General features: G+C 41.3%; 1 protein-coding gene across 1 annotated transcript in view; it reads right to left on the bottom strand.

Moving 5' to 3' along the window:
- SNTB1 (syntrophin beta 1) overlaps positions 1-22,098 on the bottom strand; it is a gene marked incomplete at both ends in the record, with an annotated part of 103,432 nt that overhangs the window by 38,109 nt on the left and 43,225 nt on the right. The window contains one exon of the mRNA XM_079533819.1: positions 11,876-12,092. Within this exon, the coding sequence (XP_079389945.1) occupies positions 11,876-12,092 (217 nt within the window). The remainder of the gene's footprint in view (positions 1-11,875; positions 12,093-22,098) is intronic.

Genomic DNA, 22,098 nt, shown 5'->3' with positions numbered 1-22,098 from the left:
ACTTCCACCCCTGTGGCCACGTGGTGTGGAGATCCTGACAGAAATTCTCTTATAATCCTCCTGGTAAGCTGTGGGTTCCTACTGCAATCACACGCTGAAAGCACTATGTCCCTGTCAACTCTCCTATTTTCTGCCCTTCGGTCTAGCTGCTTTGTTTCCCCAGTCCTTTTGGATGATGCTTTTTGTTTAGCAGCTGACTGACAGTATTTCCATATTTTTTGAAAAGCAAAAAAAAAAAACTCCAATGACCTTAGTAAACTCCAACACTAAAGTACTTAAGTGCTTCCAAGCAGACCAGCCGTTGTAGCTTTGATTTGTTCCTTGGCTAAACTGACCACCGCTTACTGACTTATGTTTATCTGCAGTTCAGTGATAAAGTTCCCTTAATTCTCTACGGAATTGAAATATTTAGGGCAATGCCACAGCTGTGTTTATTCTCACACTCCACCACAGTTATGTAAATACTGCATATGGAGCTGTTTCTGATAAAGCCCATACCAACCCAAAGGAATTATATGTTAGCTCTAGATGGCTGCCAAGATGCGCGGCACCTCTCCAGCTTGGCAATGCATATGAATGATATCACATTTTCTCAGAGATCATTTGGCAAACCTCATAAGAAGAGAGTAATTTTCTCTCTCCTTCTCAAAGAGTTTCTCTGAGCAGAAGAGTATTTCCAGCATCCCATTTTCCACCCGTGGAACGTGGAGGTGACACAAAACCCAGCACCTCCAAATGCCGTAACCTTGCTAAGAAGCCCAACCTCTCTTCCTCACTGCTTCCAGAGCTTTTATTTCACAGAGGATCAGAAGTTGAAAGCAAATGTTTGATAGACCATGTTCATTCCACATTTGATAAGGCTTCTGTGTAGGAGCATTCATTATCTCAGAAATACTCTTTATCAAATCTCTTGAAAGCACTTCTCCCACCACCACTGGCTCCAGACCAAATCAGGCACTGCTTTACATTTTGTGCCTTTTCCTGGGTCATACTATGTATTCAGTGACTGATTAAAGCGTGGAGTAAATCTCTTGAAGTTGATGATAAGCTGGAGCCAGAATTATTCAAGTCCATCACGCTACTTTGATATTGCACCAATACAGCCAGGAACAAAAAAATCTGCCTTGGACTTTGCAAATTTAAAAAGGGATTGCAGGCCAAACTACTCACGACATTCCCCTTCCATTGTCTACTACAGGAAATGGTGGTAAATAATTTTGTTGATTGTAGAATGTAGTGTAGAAATAGAGGAAATCTTCCAGCACTTGGGGGGATCTGGTAAACACAATCAAAGATACAATTTACATAGCTACAGTTTTTAATAAAATAAAAACCAAACCACTAAGGTTTTTTGTTTAATTCTCCATGCAGCACTAGGAGATGAACCAGGAATAAAGTTTGTTAAAATCAAGCAATAGAAATATTGAGTTGAGCCGCTCAGGAAAATATTTCACAGAGACAGTAGACAGTGCAATGAATTCCCCAGCACACAAGAAGCATGTTTGTTTGATGCGCTTAAACGGAGGTGAAAGCAATTTTGCAAAGCAAACACTATTTGGCAACCAAGTAGAAATTTTCTATGTGAAAGTCTCCAGGTCCCCTTGCTGTCACAACGGTGCTCGCTGTGTTAAGTTACTCGCTGGCTTTCCACTTACAGCAGTCACTGCAGATGTAGCTCCTTGCTTCTTGGGAGCTGGACTAGGTTGATGTCCATGCAGAGGGTGTATGTATCACTAATGAGCTGTCGCAGTTGATTTCATTTTCATTTGCCCTGAACCGGGCTTTAATAAAAGGGCCATCAATGGAGTTGCACAGCATGTAATAAGGGAAGGATTCTGTTCTGCGATGGACTTGCTGACATCACCATGTGCAAACACTGGACTTGCTGACATCACCATGTATGACACTGCAGAGCACATCATACCCATCATGATGATGAAAGCCATCTAATACAAAATGTCTGTGATGTTACAGAGCAGATTTCTTTCCCCATATTGCACAGAAGATCTCTTATATTTTTCCTTCTTGTGTTTTTCCTTCATATTTTTGTTACAACAATACTAGTAAGAATTGGGTTTAACCTCAAAATGACACTGCCTAACATGGGTGTCCAACCTTTTGGCTTGCCTGGGCTGCACTGAGTGAAGGAAGAGTCTTGGGCAGCATGTAAAATACATAATATATCTGATACATGTAAGTAACAAAACTTCTGTTATTGTTGTTAAAACATAAAAATGGAAGGGCAACAGAAACATGGAACTAACAATTTGGACATGTAAGACCAGAAGATGCTGAGTTTGCTGTGGTCTTATACTGAAGCAATTCTCTGACAGTAAAAGGAAAACTATTAATGCTAGGAAAATAATTGTTTCAGTCAAAAAAACTGCACCTCTGGTAAAACCTCAACCAACCCCAAAGCATGCTGCTCCTGCAGTCTGAGCTGATCCAGGACAAAGTAAAAAGCAATTGAGTGTGTCTGGTAATAGCAGAAAATGACCCTTCAGATTGAGACAGCTCAGAGACAAAGACAGACAGTTTTACTTGGCTGCACAAGTAAAATATCATAGACGTAGAGAAGAATTAGATGTCTTCTGAGAAAGGACAAGGCTGTAGCAAGACCCAGGGGAAAGATGGGGACACAGTCTACAAGCAGGGATGAAAACTGCTGTGGAAAGGAGATGAATGAGTAAGGCTGCTGTCAGATCTCTGTCTTGCTGATGAACTGTCACAGGAGAAAGTCTCGCTGGCGGAGACAAGCAGCAGGTGCACCTCCATCGAGCAGTATGTGCATGAACATTTCATTGCTTCAAGTGCCACATTTTGGCTTGGATGATCGAGAAATGCCAGGCATCACCATTTAGTTGCCAAAAAAAGTTGAAACAAACTAGCAGCCACTATGACAAAACCACAAATCCTTTCTGGATCAATTATTGGCCTCTGAAAGCTAATGAAGAAGAAACACCTGGGAGGCAGCACTGCAGAAATGCTGCTGGCCTCTTTGGCCACTTTCTGGCGCTGTCACTGCTGGCAGCACAGGCAGGGAGCTCATCTTCCCTTTTAATAGATTCAGAGATCAATGGAAAATCTCTGTGTAAGCAATGAGATGAAATAACAACTCCAGTGTAACTCTGATTCCTAGCTGGGGGAAAAAGGATTTTCAATTAGTGGAAATGTGTGTTAAAGCAGGAATTGACAGTAGGCTATTTAAATAGCTATGTCTGTGCATACAACTTACGTGCTACAGCCCAGCCTCAGTACCTACTGATTTTGAGCTGGGGCACCAGAGGTAGCAGCCCATAGTGGAAGTAATTTACAAGTTGCTGCAAAACAAATGACTGCAGAAGTTCTAGGAGAGAGGAGCTTTGAACACAGAAGCTGAAAATCCTGCTGCTCAGTTATCAGCATGTCAGGCAAGACCTGAGATGTAAGACTGAAATCCAATTTGGAGACCCACTGGTAAGCGAGGGAAAACCCAGCACAGAGCGTAAGGTCACAGCCTGATAGCAAAGGGGTTTTAAAATGATAGCTGGCTACAAGCAGTAACATAAAGGATGTGGGGACAAGGAGCATCACAGGAAATTGAAACATGTCGATTTCCTTTGTTTAGCAAACCCCTGCCTTTGTTTGGCAGATCTCAGTGACGCTAAAATTGCTCTCCAAATTTATTTAGGGGAGGCAAGGATATCAGCACTTACATACCTTACATACAGATGCACACAAACCGCAACTAACTTGTTTGCCTTACTCTTAGTCCTGCCCTGCAGCACTCACACATTCTTCCTTATTCTTTAATTTGTGACATATTTCATTTGTGATCTGATTTTTCTCTGTTTTCCAACAACGTTCACTAAGTAAAGCCTATTGCAGTTTTCACTCTCTTGGTTCCCTTCACTGGTTAGCTCCTCTCTCCATCACCTTTTCTTAACTGGTTCTCTCTTGTCTTCACGTATTTCTCAAGGCAGTTTCTTCTTACTGCTCCCACTCCCCTGATTCATTTCCAGTTGCTTTAGCCCTATTTCTGTTCCTCAGCTCAATCCTCTACAGTAGAATCTGGTTGAAAAAATCAAAATTGTTTTTTCAAAACAACCCTAAATGACCAAAAACAGTGACCAAAACTAAAAACAGAACAGCAGCAAACAAACAAAAAATTTTACCCACCAATGCCACCAAAAACATAACAGAAAATCCATGAAGTTGTTTCCTCATTAAATTCTTATTTAAGGTTTTTTTTAGTTTCTTTTTTTTTCCTCGCAGAAAAGAAGGTAAATACTATTAATCAAAGATTTATCTGAAAGTGTTGTTCTGCCAGCCTCAGTCACTGCCACCTCCATATAACCCACATCCTTCCTTGCCACCCACTCCCCATGACACACTTTCATTTCTCTCTGTCAGGTCACATTCAGTCCCTTTCACAAAACACTCTACGTCGATTATGCGCACGTTATTTTGCAGTAACGTGCTGGAGTTCTTTGCCGTTTCTCTTTGTGCTGGAGATGAGAATGACATCAGGATCTTGACTGTCCAACAGAGAAGATGGGGAGGGGAGGGGAGGGGAGGGGAGGGGAGGGGAGGGGAGGGGAGGGGAGGGGAGGGGAGGGGAGGGGAGGGGAGGAAGTCCCACGTTATCATGCCAGGGAAAAAACATGACATATTTATCAAGAAAATAAGACATTACTAATCTGACCCTACCAGGAGCTGTAAAAAGTGAAGGTCATTCACTGCATATCGTAACTATTGATTTCTACACTTCAATCTTGAATTCCCCACAGAAAAACTCAGTGGGTGCCTAAGTTCTGCCATGCACCAACAGTAATTTAGTTCTCAAGCTGCAGCCCAGAGACTGGGCTCCAGGACATTAGAAAGCTATTCAACTACTTTAATATGACTTAACAGAACAAAAATTAAACAGTCTTTGTAGGGAAAGCAATCCCAAATAGCAGTAAATAAAAGTGATGAAGATCCACAGTTCAAGCTGAATTGCTGTTTTGTTTGTGTAAACAAAAACCCTTGAGATTGCTCTGCAGGTCTTCTGTTTTTTTTCTTTTTTCTTGTCAGTAGAATCAGCTGGTGACTGGACTCAAAAGAGACTGAAACACACAATTCTATAGAAGGAACAGGCCTAACACAGGTGTCTGATCTCAGAGGTCTGCCAGGAAGGCTAAGGAGAAACTGACGTATAAGCTCATATGAGCTAGAGCAATATATAACTTTATAACACTTTTATAACTTTTTATAACAAAATAACTTCAATAATGAGAAAGAAAAAAAAAAAAATTACCCTTCTTGCATAGAGCCTTCAGTGCTCCTACAGAGTTAGAAAACTGTCCCTAAGCAGGACTGATGCTTGCAGATTCCAAAATATACCAGCACTTGCAGAAATGCACAAAGAACTGACAATGCCATTGATACAGGACTGCAAGACAGCCCAGCCTGAATCAACTGTTAACTCTAGCAGTAAGAGATTTGACCCAAAATTCCATGAGAGGAGAACTATACACTTGCAAGGGTCTCCCATCTGCCATCCCTTGCCCTGAATGCATTGACTCCAGCTAACTAGAGAGAGCACTAAATACATCTGAAGTACCTCCTCCTTGTTCGTCCCTTCCAGTAAAGAGCAGATCTGGCTAGAAGATTAGCAGTTATGACATATTGTAAAGAAACAAGAACACAGGGAGATACATCCAGCTTTACACGAACAGAGGATTTGGATCCAGAAGAGTAAAAAATCTGGGAGGTTAGGGCAAAAACCCAGGTATTTGACCCAGCCTTGATCCTGAATCCATTACCCTCTGTGAGCAAGGATGCAAAGGTCTTCACATAGGCAGATCATCTCTCTATAACACCTCGTGGTGACAGCCCAGGACAACAGTGTGGTTTAAGCACAAGGGTACAATTAGACAATTAAGACACTCGGCCACAATTTCACCCTGATTATCGCTAGTTTTGAATTAGATCCTTTCAAACTGCTTTACTCTAATGCTGCATTGTTGATTTCTTCTCCAGCTTAACATAAGCACAAAATAAACACAGCCCACCAAGAAAAAAAAAAAAAACAGTAACAAAAACTCCTGCTATAAATCAGGACTTCGACTCTCACAAGCTTCAATGACTTCTTCAACAACTTTAATGATATTCAAACAACAAAACACACCAGTACCAATAACAATAATTAAGTGTTATATGCCTTTCATCCAAGGATATTTAGGAGCTCACAACAAATCTGCAAATTGAGTGTTCTTTGCATTTCACAGAGATTTTGTCTAAAGCCAGAGAGCAGCTCAGTTAACAGTACAAGCAGCTACGCCTGCATTCCATGCAGGGTGGGGAGTGGGTGTTTCTTAACTGGTAACATGAGCATTGTAGTAACTGTGCTCTCCCCTCTACAAATATAAATCATCATTTAGGTCAGTGAAGCTGTGAAGCGTCTGGAGCACATGTCTCATGAGGAGTGTCTGAGGGAACTCTTCTCCCGTCTGGAGATGATGAAGCTCAGTGATCACCTTTTTGCTGCCTACAAGTGCCTGAAAGGAGGTTGTGGCGGGGTGAAATTGGTCTCTTCTCCCAGGTAGCAGCAGTAGGACAAGAAGTAACGGCCCCAGCTGAGGTTGAGGTTGGATGTTAGTAAAAACTTCTCACCAAGATTAGTGAGGCATTGAAACAGGCTGCTCAGGGAAGTGGTGAAGTCACCATCCCTGGAGGTGTTTAAGAAATGTGAAGATAAGGTAGAGGGACATGGTTTAGTGGGCAATATCGGTGGTATGTGGAGAGCTGGACTAGATGATCTTAGAGCTCTTTTCCAACCTTAATGATTCTATGATTCTGTGACTCTTTTTGGTTTATTTTGCCTATCTAGAACACAAAGTAACAGCAATAGGGAAAGGACTCGAGTTTCCTAACTTGAGGCCAATCCTGATAAGTATGTAAAAACAGTTCAACACCTCTTCAGCCCTGGGTTCATTGCTCAGCACCTCACCCACCTGTGCTTCTGTCAGCAACCAGAACACTCTTAGGTAGCATCAGCTGCCCCTCACTGAGCGCTGTGCTATCAAAGTACCTCCTTAATAGGGGAAGAGACAGAAAGCAAAGTAAGATAAATGGGAATTACACTCCACAAGAGCCGCCATAACTCAATCTGTAAGTGCAGTCGCTCCTCCCTGCAGCACTACCCTCCAACACTCACACAGCAGCTACGTGAGTCGAGGCATCCCTTCCCTTGTTAGCAGGAAAAAAACCACATGCTGCAATGCTTCATGCTTAAATCACGCCATTCCTCAAGGAGAAGGCAGCCTTCACTTTGCATACCAGTGGCTGCACGTGCCTGGCAACATCACAGCGAGGCCATGGTTTCTACTCAGGAAGCTGGTGGGGTGAGACATGTCAAGGCTCTTTTGCAATGATCAACTCCTGTCTCCCTGCCCCCATGTGTTTGCATTTAAATTACAGGACAGGATCTTGAAGAGCTGCAGGAACCAAAAAGCTCAAGGTCTTATAATTCCTTCCCGTGACCCTTCTAAATTGAGCTGTGTTTTAGATCAACAGTGAGACTGGACGTGCTGGAAGCATGACGGGTCCCAAACCATACACACTCACCTTTCACAGAGTTGTACAGAACAGGCATGGAATTCTTACTTGTATTCCAGACACCACACATAAATAATCATTCAGCCTCACAGCTAAAAATGCATTAGGAAAACATTCAGTAAATTCCTTTTTAGACAGTTCTGTTCTACAACAGTGTCACAGTTCCCTGACTTCTACTTAAAGATGCTTCTATTTTTATTTCATTTTTGCGTTCTTTTGTTTATGTTTGGAATACACTCAAGTTCTTTTGGTGCTGTCTGGTTTTGAAAATGTTGTATTAAATCTGGTTGAAATTAAGCTTTTATTTTAAAGAAAATTTCACTTTTTGTTTTCATTCTTTACTGCAATAGAAGTAAATACACCCAAATTCACCAGTTTGTCTTACATTTAAGATTTTGACGTTTCACTTCAGAATCACAGGTATTTCTGTTCTTGTTTACATAATTTCTTTGTACGTGTCACACCAGTTAGAATTCACACAAGAACGGCTTGGTATGGAAGGGAGCTTTAAGATCATTTCATTCCAACCCCTGCTATAGGCAGGGACACCTCCCTCTAGACCACGTTATTCAGTTACTCACAGTCCCATTCAGCCTGGCCTTGAATGCCTCCAGGGAGGTGTCACCCACAGCCTCACTGGGCAACCTGTCCCAGTGTCTCACCACCCTCACAGTCAATAATTTATTCCTAATATCTAGTCTAAATCTACCCTCTTTCATTTCAAAGCCATTTCCCCTCATTATGTTGCTATCTGCCCTTATAAAACATCCCTCCCCAGCTTTCCCGTAGGTCCCCTTCAGATACTGGAAGGCTGCTATAAGTCTCCTCAGAGCCTTCTCCTCTCCAGGCTGAACAAGCCCAGCTCTCTCAGCCTGTCCTCGTAGGGAAGGTTCTCTGATCATCTTTGTGGCCCTCCTCTGGACCTGCTCCCACAGCTCAATGTCCTTCTTGTGCTGAGGGCTCCAGAACTGGACACAGTACTCCAGGTGGGGTCATGTTCAGTCTCACCAACTCTGACACTGTTCACTGCCAACCAGTTATTAAACAATGTTAGGAACATTCTTTTAAAAAGAATGTGTACAAAAGGAACCAATTTGAAGAGCACCATTTCTGCAGTAAATCTTGCAAATACTTCAGTGAATCAATACCTCTTAATGCAAAAAACTCCCACCCTATTTTAACCAAAGCAATGAAGCAATTTAAATCTCCAGATGCATTTGTAGTAACCAGATCCCAGTTTGCCTCACCTTCCTATTCCTTACGGTCACCCCTGTTATTCCTTACTATTATCACCAGAAGTTGATGAAAAGCTTTCTGTACTGCAGTAGGATGTACTGCTTATTGGTATTAATAGCTGTGACCATTCCCACACGTCCCCTTAGTGGGGGGGACGCTTCCCCATGTGTCCTGACATTAACCATCAGTGCTGCCATCAAGGACACTCGTTAGTGACAACACAGGCAAACAACAGACATCGGTGGTAACTGTGTTAACCTTATTTATTCCAGATTGAAATATAATGACAACACCTGTGTCTAAATGAGACTGAGACAGATGTAACTAAAATGTTCTGCATCTTTTCTCCTGTTGCCATGTTTGTACTATCCAAAATTTCCTACACACGAAGGCTTGGTGCTAGTTTGTATTACATGGGGTTTTCTCCTGGATATCTTACAGCTGTTTTAATCAGCTAACAGAGAAAACAATCCTTATCTCACTGAAGGCTGAACTCGCATGCAGGTTGGGCAAAGCAGACATCTGAGAACCACTGCTCCAAAGGCACCAAATCTCACCTCTGCTCTGAAACAACAAGCTCATTAAACTACTGGAGGGTAGACAAAGACTAAGTAATTTCTTAACCGAGTCTAGTCTAAAAGAAGAAGCAGAAATCCAAAGCAAAGCCACCAGCTCTACTAGGAAAGCGAGAAGTTTAACTTCCTCCATGCCTGCTAAATCCATGTTTCAGCCCAACTTTCTAAGAAGGTGATTCAGCTCAACAAACAGGCGTCTCCTTCTGGATCCTTTAAAATAGGTACCTTCTCATGTTGAAAGTTGAACCAGTTAGGCCTGGTCCCACCACACTGCTGTGACCAGTGCTGGAGAAACATCTACTCTGGACACCTCATGCTTCCTACATCCACAGTTGGTCTCAGCAATCCCTGAAAATAAGTTCAGATGTAATCCAAAGGAGACCTTTTATGGTCAGCACATGCTTTGGCAGCCTGCCAGCGCTGCTCTTCTAAAACCGCACCGCAAAGTGACACCATCAGTTGTAAGATCTATGTGTGTCAGGTCACTCGGTTATAAAACAGAAGTGTCATAAAGCATGTAAGGACACGGTTTGGTCTCTGCTATGAACAAAGATCCAATTATTCTTCTGGGATCGGATTCTATCTTGGGATAGATTTCAGTGGGAAAGGCTCATTGCATTATAATAGCATTTCCACTGAGAAATACTAGTGCCGGTATTTAGAGTTGTTTAAAAACTGAAATGAGTGAAGACACAAGTGTGTGGGACACTACTACCGCACTGCAGCTGCCATGATCTGAAGTACTGTGTACTTAGATGGAAAAATCCAACTTACACTGCCCATTGTGTCGGAATACAGTAAAAATCAGAAGTCACTCTTTCCACAGGAAATGAGAACAGCACAAAGTGAAAACCATGACAGTAAGCAGTGCGACTCTCCCACGCATTACTTCCTGGTTACACCTAATAACGTACGCTTGTAGCACACTCCAAAAAAGTTAGCACCATCGCAGAAGTACTAACAGCAGTGAGCGTTTGCCTCCCTGAATCAGTCCTCCCATCTTTTACATGAAGGGAATGATAGAAGTTGAGAATTGCAGTACAGACAAAAAAAGAAGAGAAACACGCTAAAAGTATCACATCGACGTGTGAAGCATCAAGACACTGTGCTGATTCAAATGACGAGACCTGCCTGCTCTTTACAACATATTCCATGCGTGCAGAACTACAAACTCTCCGACCAGCAATACAACTGTCAAACTCTGACATCTTAAACTGCACATATATGTGAATAAAGCTGCTCTTATCAAGAGTCAACTCGATATAAAATTGAGAAAGACTGATAGCAATTACTGCTACCAGTTTTGTAACTGTACTTCTGTAGCAGTCCTTTACCACTGAATATGGCAATAACCAGTTGGTGTGAAGAAGAGCAGCAGCAAAGCAAAGCTACACTGGATAAGAAAGCTGGAGGTTTTTGCACAAGGAAGAGCAAAAAATGTAAGACGGTCCAACAAATATAAAAAAAAAAAAAAAAACAGAGAGAAAATTACATGGATACTAATAAAGTTTCTGAATTGCAGAAGAGAATACAGGGGAACCCATCCCCCTTCTGCTCTCCCCTCTTCTCATTATTGCTGTCTGCAAATGAAAATGTACTTTTTGCTCATGCCTATACATAACTGTTGAGAACCAAAGGCAATCCACACTGCTTCTTGATAAGCAAGTACACAAGAAAAACAAAAAGGCCATTATTTGAATGGAAGAATCAGTCTGTGTTACTGACTCGACTGGTCCCTTTTCTGTCAGTGTGCAGCTGTTCCACACATGTTATAAATAAGCGTTGGTAAGCTCATCCTATTTTTAACATTATGAAAAAAAACCAAGAAGTCACAGAAATTCCACATTAATGTCCTGTAAGTGGAACTTTTCTCCTGTTCTTGACTTTAATACCCAGAACTGAATGGATAAAACAGCCCGTTCTTAAAATAATAGTCATTAAAAAGAAAAAAAAAAGAAAAAAAAAAGAAAATGTAATTTACTGGGATTAGACTAAACCAGGCTGGAATAAGCAGACATTCATCAGACAAGAACAAAAACACATGATTCTATTTCTAATAAAAATGTTGAATTACTGCTCTCAGGAGTTTTTCCAGCACAACCCAAAAGCTGACGTGCCTCTATTTATCCAGAGCTGGGCCCTCAACCCAGCACCCCTGGGCTCAGACACAAGGACATCACATTCTCAAATCAGTGCTCTCCTCTTGCTCCTTGCTGCAAGGCCTAGAGCCCATCACCAGCTCCTGCTCCCCAGCTCTACAGATGAAGAGGCCAACAGCTATTCAATGCAAACTCCCAGCCCCAGTCAAAACCCAGGTGGTGCATGCCCCATCCCTGGAGACATTCAAGGTCAGGATGGATGGAGCTGTGAGCAACCTGATCTTGCTATAGTTGTCCCCGTTCACTGCAGGGGAGTTGGACGGGATGGCCTTTAAGAGCCCCTTCCAACTCAAACTATGATTCTATGATAAAACCCCTGCTCACCTGTTTTCAGGGTCTGACACCGTCACGTTGCGTGTCACAAAGCACATCTTGAGCGGTATTGTCTTTTTGTCCCTGTGGATGGAGAGCGAAAGCTGTGACAGTGGGTCAGCAGACACACATCCCAGGCGGGGAGATTCTGGAGGAGGTGTCTCCCATCCAATCTCTGAAACTGGAGAGCCCTTCTTCACATAGGGTGTTGCTTCTCTCATGTACTTCACTATTTAAAACAAAAGAAGAAGAGGAGAAAAACAAAAGAATGAATGGATATTCAGTAGTTCCATTCATTGGGAATTCTTTGAACTGATACCAACTCTCAGCACTGTTTATTATTTGTATGCAGGTTACTCTAAAAGTAATGCCTACTCTTTATTCCATTGGAAAATACAAGAGATACAAAGAGAACAATAATACTTTTTGATAGAGCAAATTCTCAGCTATGAAACACTATTTTTCAACTTAGCCACCACTATTAGCTAATTCCCATGGATGAGCTATCAAGACTTTCTATTTCATGGTGTAACAGCTGTGCATCGCTATCCTGAACACAGCCTGTCTTTCACGTCACTGCCACCACTGCTGAAATGCACTGCATATCACGTCACTGTCTGGTCTCCATAAATGTTCAGCAAGTGTCAATGCATGCTATTTTTTCCACATAGTGGAATCCAGTTCTACACCTTTGCTTCATACACTTTTCCATGTTAGACGCCAATTTATCAGACTGCCCCTCTGCTGCCATCTGTCACGAGACAACAACATGTATTGGAATATTGGTGCAAAGCTTCCACCTCTACTGCTGTATCACCAATATCTGCCTCTGACATTGTGAGCCAACATAACAAAAAAGGAAGCAATACTTTTGAAGCAGCCTTCGTATGCCCAGCATCACAGCGCTGAGAATTGTGCAAATACAAAAGGTGGAGATTTGATTGCAGCCTATCTCAGCACAGTACAAAAATAAGGGAAAAGTGCAGAACAGACAAATAAGAACATAAGGATCCACAAAGTGTAAAGCCAGGAGTGCCATCTGACCTCTGCTCAGCAGGCTCTGAAGTCCCATGGAGCAATTTTTAGGTACAGAAGCGGTGAGGTGGATGAGTTTCTAAGAAAAACATTCAACGAAGGAACAGCGTATCTATTATTCACTTATCTAAAATGCTCCAGTGATACCCCAGGGCTGAGAACTCACATCTCACTCCTGGTTCATGCCTTTCAGCATCCTGTCACTGATCTCAAGAGCTACTTCTGCTTGTTGGGAAGCAGTTTCAGCTGATTTACTCGTATGTACGTCTGGAGTAAACAAAAATCAATTCACATATTAGCCTTCTCTAGGGAAATAAAATTGAGTTCAAGCTTTTTGTGCTAATCACAGTACCAGATTAGATCTGTTCTCAGCCTCTTTCAACATATATAGTAGCAAATATATATAGCGAATACAGTGATATCAAACAATCTTAATTGTACTGTATGCAGAAATTAATTCTCAGTGGGGAGCTGCCCTTCTCTACAAACCCAATGGAGGTCCTTCAACGAAGGATCTCACCTTCAAGCTCCTTGTGTAAATGAACAAGTCCCACCTGCACAGATGTGGCTGCCTAACTGGCTGCTGTCACTCGATGATGCCATTCAAACAGCAACAAGATGAGCTGGAAGGGCAGGAGTAATGCAAAATTATTTGGGGACGTTATTAAAATGCTGTGAGACAGAATTTCAAGGAAATAGTGCAGGTCATTGTGTCAGCTCGGTTGAAGAGGCTGAGAATGATTTAATAACAGAAAAGATGGGAAAATTAGAAAAGGGCATTGTGGTGAAGGAGGAAAGCAGACAGAACTGTTTGATGCTTCAAATGAAAGCACTGGAAATCTCAGAACAGAGAACAAGAATAATTGTGAGCCAAGATAAGTGCTCACCACTGAGAATTCCATATACAATCTCTTTTTCAAAGGTGTTGATAATGGGTAGTTTTTCTCTGTGCCGTACAGGTTTGGCTCTTAACAGCTGGAATCTCATTTGGGGTGTACTTTGGGAATCTGAGAGACTGAACACATTTGGATCTGGTGAATCTATTCTTGCTTCCTCTGAATTAATACGATTTTGCCATTAACGTGGAAAGGAGGAAAGCTAAAGCTCTAAGAATGTTCTTTTGCTAACAAAACTTTGTTTCCTTTAAAATTAGGGATTATCAATTAATCTCTCGAAAAAAGTAACCCGATATGGTTTTGAACTCATCTACAGTGACAGGCCAGCAAATATGCTGCTAAATAAAGGTTTGAGTCACAACAGCGTAACTATTTTCCATGTGCTATTTTCATCCTCTTCCAGCTGCAGCTCTATGCATTAGACCTGAGCATCTTTTAATTAAGAAAAGGAGAGAGGGGCAAGGGAAGGAAGGAAGCTGAAGTGAAAAATCTGGCTCTAATCCTAAACTGTAAGTGGGAACACAAAGTATGAATTTAATTCCCAAGGTGCAGGAACAGAAAAGAGTCATCCCTCCAGGAGCCAAGAAACCAAGTTTCCATGCGATACAGCGGTGAATATGTGGCAGGCAGCTGCACTATTTCAGGAACTCCTGTATAAGAGGAAGTACGAGCAGGAGGAGACAGAGAGAGAGAGAGAGCAGAGTGTAATCCTCTTTCCACAAACCGAGTCCCAAATACAGCAAAAGCCAGGAATACTATCTGGAGAAAAAGAGTGTTATGAAGGCTCCTGCAGAGTTCTGAGCTCCTTGACATCTCGTTTCTGCTGACTTTCAAGAAGAAATGGATACTCGGCCCCAGAGACTTACATGACTAAAGGTCCACTGATAAATGGGCAAAACACACTGTTGAACACCATCTTCCTACAAAATTCTACAAGAGAACTAAAAAAATTAAGTGAATGCATGTTTCCTGTCTAAAAGAAATTATTTTAGCATATTTCCACTAATTACTTCCTAATTCCCACCAAATAAAAGCACAGATTAATTGCTGAATTCTATAGTTTTACAGAACAGGCTTTAAGGCTCCTGCATTTTCAGATGTGTTTCGTTTATCAAAAGCCCCCTACACAGATACAGGTAAATGTACAAATGGAATGTAGAAACAGAACAGGTGGCAGAGCTTCAACCAATCAGAATTGGCTTTTTTTCAGAGCTGTTGTTTTCCATTTGGTCTTGTTAATGCCCGTAATTATACACCTACAACTAAGGTCCAGTTTATGACTTTAGCTAAAATGTTGTTGAGATGATTCACACATTTTACCAGCAAATATTTCCTATTTACCTCCAAACTCTGGATGCAAATCCTGCAGAGCACTGTGTTTATACCACTGCACCAGAAACCCTATGACACCTGGAAATTTATGGTGACTCCATAGGACTACATTTTACAGTCTACCCATATCCAGCTAATAGAAAACAAGTTGATACCAGTGTGTACTGTGGGCATATTCCCGTTCTTTGCTGCACTATCTGAGAATCTTGAATGCAGCAGTGTTAATGTGCAACTGGAGTCACACCATCAAGTTTTTAAACTACTAAAAATATATAATACAGACTATTGGACTTTAAAGTAATAATGTTGATAATGTTCAGTTTTCAGACCATTACACTCAAGCACCACATTTCCCTTTGGGTGTAGCAGCATTAATCCAGGTACTGACTGAAAAAGCAAGCAGCTATAAAGAAGACTGTCCTCATACTTCTTAAAACTGCCAGTGATGCTACCTGAGAGAATGAAAACCCAAAACATTAAATAAAATGAAATAAGGCATGCAATTGAACAATAACTCCAAGTTATGCACGACTATGCTTGTACATGTGTACACACTCCTAATACGGATATATATGATATGGAAATATGGATATATTTACACATGCCTAAAGGATGCAGGGATATATTTATAAGGTGAACACAGTTATTAAATATATACTTGTATAAGAATGTTACATTCTTTAAGACCATCAGAACGCATTCTGCAAAGACAGAAACTTGCAGAGACTGAGAAAAAATTCAAATGCTTTCATTACTGTAACTCAATTTACTGATAGACTGTAATTTCAGTAAAGAGTTATCTAAATTCATCCGTCTGATGCTGTACCTCAACCTCAGAGATCCTTATATCCAGTACTAATTAATGATCCGTGCCCTTTTGGTACACCACAAATTAGAAACTGCGGTCAAGCAATTAGAATTCCAATTTCCTGAGCTCCCCTCCCCATAACGAGAAGAGAAGCGGAAGTGGCAGTCAAATGAATTAATCTGCTGATACACATTGAATACTTCACATTTATTTTTTCATCTGTGAGACAGGCAATGCAGTTCCAAAAAAGCACTTCATTTATATGCAGTTTCTGCCAAGTACCCAGTCTCCACAATTAATCCTTTGTTACTCTTCACAGATGACTTTCCTTTCTTTCTTTCTTTCTTTTTTCTTTCTTTCTTTTTTAAGAGAAAGAAGCTGGCTTTTAATGAGAGAAATACTACAGACAGATTTGGTCAGGTTCTTGGCTGAACAGTTCTGTGGAACTGAGACTTTTCTGACACACTGAAACTGTTTCCCAGGAGGGAAAATAAAGACCGCTGAAGAGAAGCCAGTTCTGCAGAGCAAAGCTCTTTCATTACAACAGGAATGAGCTCAAGAAGTGTACATTTACAATATGAAAGTAAGGGGAACAACACGCCTGAATCTGCTCAAATAAAGATGATCCAGGATGTCTTCTTTGCAGGGAAAAAGCAGAGTCTTCTCTTCATGCGTTCATTCTGTCTTAAGTAAGCAATCGGAGACAGCTACCAACACTAAGTAGAAAATATCGCACAGAAGCCTCTTAAAGTTATTTCCACATTACTGATATCTATATCCAAAACACAGAGGTTTTCCAAATCTCCCATAAATCCAAATTCATCCGCTCTGAAAGCTGGTGTACAGAAGAGGAGCTGGCCATGTCCTTCACCATACTTCAGATCTATCAATATTGCATTAGGAAATCAGTTAAGAAGTTTCTCAAGCCCACAGTATTGAATGTGATTAGATCAATTGCTTTTATCAACTTATTCAGTAAGAAAGGGCCGTCTGACTCTCGTGTGCTGAAGTGAGTGCACCAGGACAACTGCAAGCCTGTGTTAACAAGTCAGAGCCATCCAACAGCTGCTAAAGTGATACTGTAAAAAGAAGAAGAAGAAAAAAAAAGGCAATAGCAAACCTAGAAGAAATCACTGGAGGTATGAGGGCTTTGGAAGGGCAAAGGATGGGCAAGTCAATCCTTCAGCACAGTTCTGTCATTTTGCTTGACGAAATATTAAAACATGGAACTTGTGGTGTAGTAGGCTTATATCCCAAATGGTTTCAGAGCTAGTTATAACTGAAAGGAAAACATTTGCAAAAAACTCAGAAGTTGCACACAAACTATGCCAGTCTAAACGCAGAGCACTTCACATTCCTGTCAACTGAATTGAGATTCACGGAGACAAAGAATTGACTGAATTAAAGTTAATTTAGTACCACAACTCCCAAATTTACTTATTGGCTTCCTTCTAAACTCACTCAAACTGCGCTCATTACAGTGAAGACATACGTAAAAATGTCCGGGTTCTGGTGGCATCATCAAAACTAAGATCCAAATATTTGAAGAAAAGAGTTCATGGATGAGATGATCTGTGAGGACATGTCACATCACTCTTTCAAAGCCTTTAACACGAGCATAAACTCAAAAACAGTCAACAGTACTTTTTCTGAGTTCTGCCACTCAGTTTCCTACAGAAGTCTCCGTTATCACATTCAGACAAGTAACATCCAGCAACACCACTGACTTTCCCCCAAGAGGTTAGATCTTCAGGGAAATGATTAATAAACACCTTGTGAGAATACAAATCCACTTTACATTTCAGCCATTTCCCACCCTTCAGTGAGACAAAGAATGTACCACTTTCTGCTGGTTTAAAGTTCATTCAGCTGAATTCAGCAGATGTTGCTTCATTCCTTAGAGAGACAGGTTTGAGTCACGACTTGGGAGAAGGACACATCTTTAGACTAAATTCACCAGAAGGGAAGGCATTAGCAATTGGTACCAAAAGGCTGCTGGTAAGTGACCTTCAATCTCAAGCTTCTGGTGGGCTGCAAATGGGATGGTTGAAAATGATCTACAATTGAATTTGTTTTAAGCAGCAGTGGCAAGCTTCATCACACCCTTCTGTCCCTGAAATGAAGTTATTTCCTGTTTGAAGCACTTTGCAGTCTGCAGCTTTGCGTAGGTAAGAGAGCTTTGTCAGTGAGGTAAGGAGACACTCAGTCCAAACAGCAGCCCAGTGTCCAGGTCCCCATCTAATTGCTCTTTGCAAATGTGACAAGGTTAAGCCTGTGTTGTTATAAATAGAAACCCCAGTGCTATCCTTATTTCCTGTGAAAAGTAAAGGCATTAAATGATAAGCAGAATATGCATTTCCTATCTATTTACACTATCATAGAGAAAAAATAAAAGTAAATGGTGTGACAAGGTTCTGCCAAGGTACACGGTAAGGGGAGAAAACAGACTGCTCTCAGGATTGCAAGGGAGCAGTCTATGAAACCCATGGTTTTCACGACCTGAATAGGGCAGAGGAACCAGTCTGCAACCAGCAGCACTACAATATCCACAGCAGATCACCAAAAGCTCCTATTTTGCTACCAAAGCTGTCACAGAAGTCAAGAAGCTGTAGGAGGAAAAGCAGCAGCTAGTCTTGGCCAGGCAGCCCCTTGAGATGCCTTCTCCTTCCCACCAGCACCAGGGACCTCTCTGTAATGGTGGAGCTGGAGATTACATTCCCAGGCTTTCCCATACTTCTGTGTCACACTGCAAGAAGAGTCTTCAATGTGCCATTTTTCTTCTCTTTCATTTTGTGTAGACTATCGTGTGGGCTGATCCAGCCACTGAATTGTTTGCAAGTTAAATGACTGTGTTCTATGAATAAAATCCAACTTTCAGCTAACACTCAAGGAACCAAAAATACAGTTTCAATGCCAAGGAGAAATTTTTATATTTCTGTTCAAAGCAGCTCAGTGGAAACTAAACAAACATGAAATTCTGTCACAGTGAATCACAGTGAAACCAAAGGCTGGACCACTGCCCTGATTCACATCTCTAAATGTAACACATCGCTAGCATCTGAGTCGACAGAGTGATCAAAAGAGTCACAGGTTGTCAATAATTTAGTACAGAAAATTTCAAAATGACAAATTAGTAATAAATACAGATAGAGCCTACAGTTGATCTTGCTCAACAGTTTCCGTTACAATTTCCTCTAGACATGTGTATTACACTGGATGTGTTAAGGTTTCTCACCTCATCCATCAATAGATTATTCTTCTCTTAAGTTTCACAGTTCCTGTTTCAATAAACTGGATCTATTTGGTTCTAGTTTAAGAAATGTCACAAATAATGAATGCATGAATTCTAGTTGCAATGGTCCATAGGCTATTCATCAGGCTTCCAATAATATTATGCTAATTCCCAAAAATAAATGCAGACATATCCACCTCTGCATGATCTGAAAAGCAAATTTTAGCTGGTAAATATTCAGTAAACCCCAGAAGTATAATGTTTGGTGATAAACAAGATGCCTACAGTTTGATCTAGAAAGAGATGCTCGTGCTACCTTGAAGAGCTTACACTCAGAAGGAACAGTACCCAGCAGAGAATAGCTGCACTGCACAAGTGTCCCTTACCTAAGCAACAGCAAATTAAAAAAGACCACTGTCAAAACCTGCAAGCAGTAGCTAAAAAACGTACTACATTTTTTGTAAAAGGTGACACAGCTCATTTGCTACACTATGTGACATTTTGATCTCTACAATTAAGCTATGCACGTCTCTTGTAATGGAGAGGGAAAGTGTCTGAAACAGGCAATCTGGGAGCAGAACGTAGAAATTAGCAGTCACATTTTGAGAAAAATCACTGTAGGACCTGTTTGTTATCCACTAAAAATCAAACTGGACCTTTTGGTTGTCTGCAAGGCAGAATGCTTCACCAGCTCAAAACAAAAACTGAGGTTACAGTGACATGACGGTAGGACTGGGTAATCATACTCCCTGTAACTCTGCCCAAAGTACAGCCTAAAAGCATGGCTTCATGTGAAATAGAAAATGGAACCAAGCACATATTTTTCCAGTCAGCCCTTGGAGCGCTCAGATTCTTAAGAGTTGTCTTGCATCTAATGCTAACATACGTAAACCAGTATTTTAAAATATATTATCTAAACCTCAGGAATAAGTAAACTTAGAATTTCTCATGTGCTGCTCACGCATACTGCTTACCCTCACTGTTAGTATTTATAGCTCCTTTTCCAATCTCCCACATGCTCAGATGGAATTCAAGGTGTCTGGCATCACCAGTATGCTGTAATTTTTCCTGTTTATATGAGTAATCTCAAGTGTCAGAACAAATATTTCAACCACTGGTGATTATGTGAAAAAATACATAAGGGCATTACAGTTTTAGAGAATGCTGTTATTCCAGCAGTCACACAAATCATTAAGTAGTTCAAGATAGACTGAAAATGGCATTCACCGAGGGAAATTATTATGCTGTGTATGATTATACCCGTTTTAGATGCTTATGCTCACAGAGGCAAGTTAAAATGCCTTCCTCAAAGTCATGCAGCAAGTCTATGTCAGAGTTCTCAGCATTCAACTTAATTTCCATCCCCCTGTGACTTTTCATTTTTAATCATCTCAAAGGAATCACAGGGCAATTGAAAACTGGAGCCATACTGCCTACAATCTTTTCTCTTTGGGAACAACTTGAAATGCTTCAAAGATCCCCCAGTTTTGTTGTATAGAACAAGGCTGGAAGCACTTTCAAAATTTCAAAGATTATCTTTTGCATTCTCCAATGGACAAGACTAAGAGTTTCAAAAAATGAACAAATTCAGGACAATCATTCATGTAAGAATTTGTATCTTCAATGTCAGGAATATCTACTGAAAGGCGTCACATAGATAAAATCACAGAATCACAGAATTGTAGGGGTTGGAAAGGACCTCTGGAGATCACCAAGCTCCCCTGCTAAAGTCCAGAACTGGATACAGAACGCCAGATGTGGCCTCACCAGGGCAGAGCAGATGGGGAGCACTGACTCTCGATCTGCTGGCCACACTCTTTTTAATGCACCCCAGGATACCATTGGCCTTCTTGGCCATAAGAGCACACTGCTGGCTCGTGGCCACCTGCTGTCCACCAGAACACCCAGGTCCTTCTCTGCAGAGCTCTGTTCCAGTAAATCAGATCCTAACTTGCACTAATGAAGGGATTTTCCTCCCTAGCTGTGGGACTCTACACTTGTCCTTGTTGAACCCCTACTCTCCAGCCAGTCCAGGTTTCTCTTTTCAGGAATGTTTTAACTATCAACCATTTCAACTGGGGATATCATTGGCCATACCTGGAATATTCAAGTGCAAATAAATACGTATAAATATAATGTGAACACTAACAGTGACTTGGAGTGCAAATTTCTGAGTGCTCATTTCTTGCCTACCTTTCTCTCTCTTTCTCTTTTAAAATGGAAATTTAAAAAGTTTGGTACATTTAGAGAAGCAATCAACCCAAGCTGTCAGCCCACAGAGCTTACTGAGGCACTGGAAGGAAGATGAGATCCTACGTCACACCATCCCTTGTCCCTAAGTAAAAAAAAGGAGACAGGGCTGTACATTCAGGCAGGGCAACACAGAAAAGAGCAGGACAGTGAAACACTAGGCCATGTGCTCATACCTCACTGCTTAGGCTTCCATCTGAACAGATCTCTTTCCTGCCAGAGATCACAGTTTTCTCCAGGAATAAACCACCAAAGCTCTAATGACAAACAAGTACAGAATGAACACACTCGTCATTACCACTAGCCAGAAGTCAGAAAGCACTCAAGATATTGAAGAAGGAAAACTCTCAGAACTGCAGCAACCGAAGAGACCATGACTGGAATCCCTGTGTGCTGCCACAGGACACGGTGCCACATGCTGCTCACAGCTCAGTGTCTTGTACCAAGACTATAGCTCTCCTACACTCATCCCTCAGAAGCTGTCATTGCTGCGTCTCAGAAAGTACCAGTGATCCCTGGTGGTATGTAGTGCTCTTGAATCTCCAGCGCACAATTCAATTTGGGAGTGAAAAGCAAGATTTGGGGTTTTCTTTGGCAGTTTTATTATTTTTAAATAGAATCATTTTAAACAGTTCTTCAAAATAGTTTTCAGAAATGAGTGAGGGAACACTGTAAACAAGGA

This window comes from Tetrao urogallus (assembly GCF_951394365.1).
Source record: "Tetrao urogallus genome assembly, chromosome: 3".
NCBI classification, from domain to species: domain Eukaryota; kingdom Metazoa; phylum Chordata; class Aves; order Galliformes; family Phasianidae; genus Tetrao; species Tetrao urogallus.
Note: the sequence above shows the minus strand (reverse complement) of the source record. Positions and strands in the feature narration are given on the sequence as shown.